We start from the raw sequence: 8,915 nt of genomic DNA, 5'->3' as shown, positions 1-8,915 counted from the left end.
GGCAGAAATCAGATGCAAGTTTAAATTACGACTTAAAGAAAACAAACCCACAAACCACACGGTATCCTTGGAGAAACCTTCCTGGAAGTTGTCTGAACACTAGAGGTTTGCTTCTCCACATATCCAGAACAACTAAAAGGCTGGGTCCAGTGGAAGAATATCTGCATCTGTAATTGTTTACATGACCCAAATCGAGGATTTCAGTCCTACAAGATATGATTTGATAGTGGAGCAGTCCCGCTTCAGGAATTACTCAAATTCCTGAAGCCAAAAGTTTCCCAAAGGACACTGAAGGAGAAAGGATGAGAGGGGGAGGTGGAGTAGAAAGGGAAGTGAATAGGTAAAAAGCCAGCACACTTCAGGAAACTCCAGTTAGTGATAAAACACTTTTCTATTTTAGAGTGTTTACATACATGAACATTCACTGTAGGGTCTTTTAAGCAGAAGTTTCCTATCCAGTCAGTTACCGGACTGGTATAGTCACCTTACAGGTATAGTATGGCATGAGAATTTATGCAGGTGCATATCAGTCAAGATCTCCCTGTGGTGGAGAGGTAAGAGTCCAATGACATGATAAGATTGTAAATTATTTCTGATGGATAAATGTTAAAGTGTCATGACGGAGTCCTAAAATCACCCTTGACGCTCCTAAGGACTCAATGGCCATGCGATGCAATTTGTATTGCTCTATCTTCAATGATATGGAGTTAAAGAACAAGAAGTAATGTTTAAAGAATCAAGTCTCCTCATCTGACAATCTCTTTATCAGTATAGGGATGTTGTATTTTGCTGGAGGTGAACTAATACTTGCCCTAGAACTTTTGAGAAGATACTTCATGCTGTGAGATGGACCGAACCGATGATGGTTGCAAGCCTGTGCCAGTGCTAGACAAAGACATTTTTTTATTGAGACAACTTCATAGATAGCAGGTGCAGTCAAGGGCAATAAACGTGAATCAGTCCTTTTTTTGCAGATGTGAAATAATCCTGTAAGAGCTACTATCCTGAAATTTTAGGTATTTAGGTCACAGATACTAGAGATGAGTTGCTGTCCACCATTCTTCCTTGACACAAGGAAAATACATGTTTTTGTGCTACGGTGGAGCCAATTCGACGGTGACTAGTGTTAGCAAAACATATTTCCTGCCAAAGCAGATTCTCAGAAGGGCTGCTCAGAAATGGATAGGACGAAAACATAGTTTTATTTACTAGTATAGGTGTAACCAAATAACACTAAATGCAAATGGGACATTTTATGAGGTAATTTGAAAGAAAAATTCAGAGGAGATGTTGGACAGTATGATAAAAGGCCCAGTCATGAGACTTCAGTGTGTGCATCGTGCTGAGGATGCAACTTATGCAGCTAAGCATTTGATAGCTATATAAAAACAAAACATAAAATAAAATCTAACTTCCACCTCTTCAAGAAAGGTACCTGCTGATAAAATTCCAGCAAGGAAATGGTGTTTTCCCTGTCTAGAGCACAGTCTACTACATCTATGGCGTGTATGTGTGTACAGTAGAGGTAGCTTATATTCCATACCCTGAAGTCAAGATGACACAACTCTGAAGTGAACTGAGAGGTTCATCAAAGACATGTTCAAGGACAACATTGGACAATTTAATCTGCAAATGCCAGGTGTCACTGAGGAACATGGCAAGGTTGGAGAGAGTCAGTGATCAAACTATAGAGCCTTCAACGGGAGTGTAGAGAGATTCTGAATGGGAAAATGAGCTCAAATATGAGTCCTCCCTACTGGAAATGATCCCATAGATTAGTCCTCCCTGCTGGAAAATGACCAACTATCCTCTCACACTGAGACCAACCTTTCAGACACAGTGATCTCAGTTTATAGGACAAGGATCACCTGAGTGGTAAATGAGTTCATCATCAGACATATAGATTGGTCTATATTAATACAAAGGGTAAAAATAAAAACCTCTATCATTGTTTAATTTACACTATAACTTTCTTTAAATAATTTATCAGGCAGTATCTAAGAAAATGACATTTTTACGTAAAAAAATCTTACTCAGAAGTGTTAATTTTGTTATTTATTTCCTGCAGTATCATATTTATTAGTGTTTCAGATTCTTTTGTTGTTCAAGTTCTTTTGACTTTTTCTTTGTATTTCTTTCAGCCCTTTTATGCAGCTCTCGTGGATTTTCTAGAGATGTGTACGTATGCCTAATGATTTAGGTTGGAATTTACAACATTTCTTAATAAAAGAAGGGTGAATCTCTGGAATAATCACCCAGAATAAATGGGAAATATAAGTTAGCAAATTCGTTTAAGTTAAAAATGGAGCAGATTATGAACAGAGATAGCCAATGTGGTTGCTTACAGTAATCTAGGGAACTGACCTCAAGTACCTGAGAGGTCTTTTGCATTTTCATGTTCTTCTATGTGTATAAAATAAAATTTTAATCTAGATGCTGGGAAAGAAGAAAGATTTTACAAGTTTTCTTTTTCATGTTATCTCATTCTTCAGAACACACTGGAGTTATTTATAAATGTGTAACCACCAGCTGCCTTTTCTCACAGTTTTTTTTCTCTCCCTGATAAGCAGCGAACAAGGAACGACCACAGGACTACCACACGACTACATACATTTGTAAATAGTTATCTTCAAAAGCAGTACAACTGGGATACATAAAAACCATGAAAAGTCAATTAAAAGGATTTCTTCTGAACTTCTGGATTTCTTTTTCATTTGCTTTGTTTTTTCACAGCGGAGAAAGAGAAGAGAAATGTATAATTGAAGATGTTCCCAGCGACACACTGGTAACCGGTAGGTACCTGTCAACGCCATATGATCACCTAAACTATATAATAATAAAGATAGATTGTAAGGTAACAGGAAGATTTGTGATTGATGAATATGATAAAAACATAGCGATAAGAAAGAGGGCGCACCAAAAATAACTTCCTGCAGCAGGGGCTAGTCATAATGTCCTCACACACTGTGTGTATCCATCACACAAAGATATGCAGGTTTCCAGAGCGCTTAACTGACTAGGCAAAGAAAAATTCTAATTCTACAGCAGTGAAATTGCTGCTTCAATGTGTGCTTCTGTACATTCTGACTGATTTACTCATTCATATCAGAATTTCTGTAATGTGATTTTCCCAGTATGAACGTAGAGTTACTTTTTTGATTAACGTTGGTCTGGAAAGAAGCAATTCAAGATGTACTAAAATTCAATTTCACCCAGGATATAACAAGCGCAGTAAATTCGTCTACAAGACTATAAATATAAGATTGAAAGAGCACAGTAAAAAATAATATATAATCATCTTTTTTATCAACAATGTGATAAATATGAAAGACAATCCTAAAAATATAATTTGAATACAGCACACTTACGCTTTAGAGGTCTCAGCATGCCTTCTGTATGCTAATCTTGCCAGAGCATTAGAGCAATCAGTAAGTATTACTTGCTAATCAACCATTTTTGTAGTATTCTAGAACATTTTCTAGTGTAGTAAAAATTTATTGCATTTCACACTGTTATCAAGTGCCCCCAAGCAATTTTAATCATTAGCACATGAAATATATATATTGTTTTATTGTTAATAATTTATCTTTATATTTTTGCTGAAAAAGCAATAAAGATGTTTAATATTAAGCTATGTTTTTTTTAACAGATCTTTATCTATGTTTTTATTTAGGGAATTACAAAGTACAACGCTGGGATACACATAAACTAGAGTTTCTGGAATCTGCTCCTGGTTTGGGAATGTTTGTGACTGTCACGACTCCTTCTGATGAGGTAAGTGTGCTTTACCAATGTTTCTGTAGATTCGTGAATTCACTTTCAGCACTGGCAGGCAGCACTATCTAAAAATAATAGTCACTTTTGGGGAGAAAGTAAATCTAGAGTCTACCAGCAGGCTCAGTATTTTGATGCTGAAAGGTATAAGCACCCTGTGGTTTCACAGAATCACAGAATGTTAGGGACTGGAAGGGACCTCCAAGGATCATCTAGTCCAATCCCCCTGCCAGAGCAGGACCACCTAGATCAGATCACACAAGAACACGTCCAGGCGGGTTTTGAACATCTCCAGAGAAGGCGACTATCAAAGGTTTCTACCTAAGGTTTCTATCTAACGTTGCTACCGAAGTAAACAGAAATGACAACGTTTGATAATGATGTGTGCAGACAATTTTTGCATTACTACTGGATTTGGGAAACTGCCAGTAACAATAGTAAGTGGTAACTGAGAAAACAGGTGAGATTTTAAAAAATGAAAATTCACTAATGAAGCAAAATGGTACAGAATGCACTTGAGCAGCAGCAAAGGAGGCAGATGACAAACTAAACTGAAAATGATTTCCGTGAGGCTGCATTTAGCCGTCATGCGTAACAACCGCCTGCATTGCCATGAGGTCCTGAGCTTTTTCAGCCATGAACAATTTATTTCCATGCCTAGACTAGTCTTAGTTTTCAAACTCTGAATGCTTTAGATACCAACCGGGTTTTGTGCATTGCAGAAATCTGTAACATTTCAATGTTCACTGTGAGCTAAAATTGTTTATTTTTCTCTATACCTATTCTGAAATTTAGACAAAATCAATGATGTCACGAGGTTAATTGATTACTTTTTACAGCCAATTCACAGTAATGTTTTTGGATTGTTTTATTGATATTTATAATGTACATATCCAATATATTTAATATCTAAATTACAGGTAATATTGTCAAAACTGTATGGGCCACAAGGAACATTTTCTTTTACATCCTATATATCTGGGGAGCATATAATCTGTTTACAGTCTAACTCCACAAGATTTATAGCATTTGCAGGAAGCAAACTGGTAGGTGTATTTCTTAAATATTCTTTGTTGCAATAGTATCATTGCTTACAAACTGCAGAGATTACAAACTAGATGAGAAGTTGTCTAACTTTTAGCAGATAGTTCAACATTTCCTAGTGATTAAAAAAGACAAATTCAGAATTATGAAGATGAAGAAATAAAAAGACTCTGTTCTGCTATTTAAGAAGTCAAGATTAAAGAGGCAAGACTAATAACTGTAGAGATATAATATAGTTTGTACAGTACTTTGAATAGGAAAGATTCTGATCAATATGAACTATCTGGTTGAAAAAGATAGGTATGTGAGACTGACTAACACAAACATTTGGCATAAAGATATTTCATGTCTTCACTAACTTAGATTGAATTCCTAAAAAAAAACTGTAACATTTTAATTTTTGAAATATTCAAATTAAGAATACATTAGCATACTTGATATTGTCTACTACCAACAAAGTTGGTCTTAATCCAGATTTAAAAAAAAAAAGCAAAAGCCATCAGAGGTGATATAATGGCTCTAACCTATTTCAGTAAACAATTACATAAAACATTGTTTTGATAATTTTATCTCTATGCCTCTTCGTAATTGTATCTGCAGGAATAAAGATCACAAAAGGAAAACCATTCTTTAGCCAAGTTAAATCTTTATGCCGTCTTCTGTAAGAACCAGATGCAGTGGTGGTTATCTGAACTACTTCAAACCAAAGTTAAACAAATTAATGGACAAAGGTTACCATAATGCTGTGAGATGGATTTTTGGATATTCAGTTAGTCAACTCTAAGAGAGCTGAAAGTTGTGCTCTTCATTTGTGATCGATGTCTGAGTAGAGCACACTTCTACCGTGGTAATATCAAGCTCTAGGATTTCCACAGGTTACCTGGCTAAAACTTTTTCATTTTCTCTTAGGTACAAATTGGCTTCTGAGAGAACTTTGTCCTATCAGTTTTAGTAAAACTTTTCATCAATGCCAAAATAAGTTGCATAATATTGCAAGTTCCATTCTCTTTTCTTTCTATGGGTCTACTGCTTGCCAGATTTCGGGCATTTTTGCTGTAAAGTGTACAATACCTTATCAGATATTGGGAGGTGTTTCAAACCAGATCAACCGTGTGTGGAGAAAGAAAAAAGATACCTTATGGATGGTTCTGCTTTAATATCTGTGATAAACTGCAAATAATTACTCAACTGGTCTCCTTCCAGTTTTATATTCCTAACTGTTAGTGGAGGAAACCTAGAAGTTCATCTACAAAAAAATTCCTGCAGTACTACTGAAGAATGTAATTTCTGCAGTATTAGGATGGAATGTGAAATACAACGATCAGTCCTTTTAACTAGTTTAGACAAAGAACAAACGTTTTCATGGTGGTTGAATCAATACTAGCATAAACTAACGCTCTAACAGTAGTGAAAATTTTAAATTGGTATAATTAATTTAAAAACAAAATTAAGAAACACTTTTAATATCCCACCTGATTCTAATTTTAGAAAGGAGTTGTATAAGCAATTAAAACTATTTTCCTGTAGTGAGCTTAAAGGGAAATTATGCGTTGTTTCTTTTTTTCTAAGAAATTTTGAAAAAACAGAAGACCCAGTAATGAGAACATTTTTTCCATTCACAGCGTATCCATTTGGACATCAGAGTTGGAGAACATTTTTTGGATGAATCTGTTATTCAAGCCAAAGACAAAGTGAATGAAGTTAACCTTAGAGTAGAACATCTAATTGAGCAAATTCATCACATATCCAAAGAACAAAACTATGAAAGAGTACGTATGCTCCCTAATGGAAATATTAAAAATATTGTACATAGGTTTATTGATTCATAAACTATTATGAGGTTTATTATTTAATTTCAGTGTTATTTTTAAGTTACTCATAAAAATCTATGGGTATTTAACCAATACAACCTACATTACCTTGCAAAATATTTTTAAGCTGTAACATAAAAACTAATTAATTGCTGTGAACTCATGCTTATAGCAACAGGTGTTATTTTAAAGCAGGAATTTCCAAATATAACTTTCTTGGTCAGAGTCAGTAACAGCAGCTGAGCAGGTGGCAGGTACTGTTGCTGGTGATGTTGCCAGCTGTTGTTTCCATGCTGGTCTTTGTGCATAAACTTTATTGGAGTGGGTAAGGAGTGTAAATTTATGTATTTCCATGCAGTTAGAAATAAAGCCTTCCTTCAAACAAGTGTACATCCATTGTCTTCACTTTTCTATACGTATGCAGGCAGTCAGACTGTGTTTGAAATATAGCAACTACTTATCCAAAAAAAAGAAATTTGGCTGCAAAAAGGTTCTTGACTGTAATATGAAAGTGAATGTAAAACCTAAAAAGTCTCAGGCTTCTAGTAATGGAACATATTTAACACAATATATATTTTGCGAACAAGGGAAAGCTCTGTCTGCCTTTCTCCTTCAGGACACAGTGTGTCTGCTTCCTGGTTTTGATTTGTAAATATATCTACCTCCTGGATAAGAACAAACTTTCACTTTTATCAATGTGAAAAAAGTGTTTGTTCACTAGCATGCTGAAGAGAGATGCCTGTTTAGTTACTCAGATAGAAGCGTGAAACATACAGATGCCAAAAAGTAATAATTACGCTTTTCCTTTTTTCTTCAGGAGCGTGAAGAAAAATTTCGGAAGACAAGTGAAGAAACCAACAGCAATATTTTGTGGTGGGCTATTGTACAAACAGCAATCCTCATCTCCATTGGAATCTGGCAAATCAAATCTCTCAGAGATTTCTTTATATCTAAGAAGCTTGTCTAAGTCTTATGAAGTAAATGCGCCAGTTTGAAAATTGCGCACCATATAACACCTAACATCCAAAGAAACCCCTGTATCTATGAGAAAATTGGTTGTACATAACTCTCAAGCTTCTCTCATCTTCTACTCCGGTTCTTACTCTAACTCTGGTTTCTCTATGTCACAGCCTCTGGCATTCCCTTACATTTTACTCCTTGAATTCCATCTTCCACCCCCCCCTCCCAGATGTAAAGATAAATCTAAAATTGGTACAAAGTAGAGACAAAAAAGCAATGCTCTACATACCAAATAAATCAAAATAAAATCTCATAAAGCTACTCACTGAGGTTTGTCCTGTATATAAAAATTCTGAGACTTTAGAATTGTCACTTGAAATGCCCAGTAAACAAGTGTTATTAAATTCACTTTTATAGAGTACTCACTTACAACATGTCTTGTAATAATATCTTTGGCGGTGGGAAAGGAGGAGAGATGTGTTTATATGAAGTCCAAGAAGAAAGTTTAATAAAGGGTTGCTACAAGGTTGTGCTTCAGACTTTAGCTGGTATTTAGTGTAAGGTTCCTAACTACATGCCAATGACAAACTTATCTCACTTGAAATACACTTCAGCTTTTAAATCAAAAGGGCAGGCACCATGTCAGAATTTATAAAGGAGCTGATAATGTTCCTTAGTATTAATTAGGTCTATACTCAAACCAGCACTGAGACTTGGAGCCTGGCTATAGCGAGAGAGTGTTTCATTCTTTATCTATCATAATAATAATAAAATATCTTTGCTTTGATTAAATGTTTTCAGTCTCTGACAAGATTTTAAATTAACTCTATAAAGCAGAATCTGAATCATAGCTCTTTTGAGAGGCACTTTGAGGGCAGTGGTCTTTACGAAGTTAAAAGCCTCCACAGGTTCATCCTATGCAGCCCGTGGCTCTGCCACAGTCACTGCCACACCCCGCACAGCCGGCAGGTCTGCGGGCGAGCTTCCCCTTGAAATTGTCATCAAGGGAAATTAGCAAGCCCTGGATTTATTTTTTTTTTTTAATGTAAAAAAAAAAATGAAAAGAAAACCTCATTGTTCGGCACTTTTTTTCCGCACCGAAACAAGCAACAACAAACCTGTGACAGAAAATTAATAACCTTCCCAGATTCCTGTATTTAGAAGAGTGAAAAGCCACTACGGTCCTTCACACAGCTGCTGCCGCGATGGCAGCCCTGCTGCACGGCTGCCTCTGTGAGGAGAGCAGGCGAAGCACCGACCCAGGCCTCCAGTGGCTGCTCCAGTTAGTGTGGAGAAGGGAAGGGAAGGGAAAATCTCTCGGAGGAT

The 8,915-nt window shown here is 36.0% G+C and overlaps 1 protein-coding gene across 1 annotated transcript; it reads left to right on the top strand.

The window, feature by feature from the left end:
- The first annotated feature begins 2,662 nt into the window (after positions 1-2,662).
- LOC104377336 (transmembrane emp24 domain-containing protein 11) lies at positions 2,663-7,596 on the top strand. Its single transcript, XM_009984114.2, has 5 exons — positions 2,663-2,792; positions 3,674-3,774; positions 4,695-4,820; positions 6,441-6,587; positions 7,447-7,596. Exons 1-5 carry the CDS (start codon positions 2,663-2,665, stop codon positions 7,594-7,596), a joined length of 654 nt encoding a protein of 217 aa, XP_009982416.1.
- Positions 7,597-8,915: the final 1,319 nt, after the last annotated feature.

The sequence above is a fragment of the Tauraco erythrolophus genome, chromosome 5 (genome assembly GCF_009769465.1).
Source record: "Tauraco erythrolophus isolate bTauEry1 chromosome 5, bTauEry1.pri, whole genome shotgun sequence".
NCBI lineage: Eukaryota > Metazoa > Chordata > Aves > Musophagiformes > Musophagidae > Tauraco > Tauraco erythrolophus.
This window is presented reverse-complemented; position numbering and strand designations above follow the sequence as displayed.

Excerpts from the sequence above, each read along its gene's own strand:
- LOC104377336 (XM_009984114.2), top strand. The coding sequence starts at position 2,663 with ATGAAAAGTCAATTAAAAGGATTTCTTCTGAACTTCTGGATTTCTTTT. Across the intron at positions 4,821-6,440 it reads CATTTGCAGGAAGCAAACTG|CGTATCCATTTGGACATCAG; the intron begins GTAGGTGTATTT and ends TTCCATTCACAG. Across the intron at positions 6,588-7,446 it reads AAGAACAAAACTATGAAAGA|GAGCGTGAAGAAAAATTTCG; the intron begins GTACGTATGCTC and ends TTTTTTCTTCAG.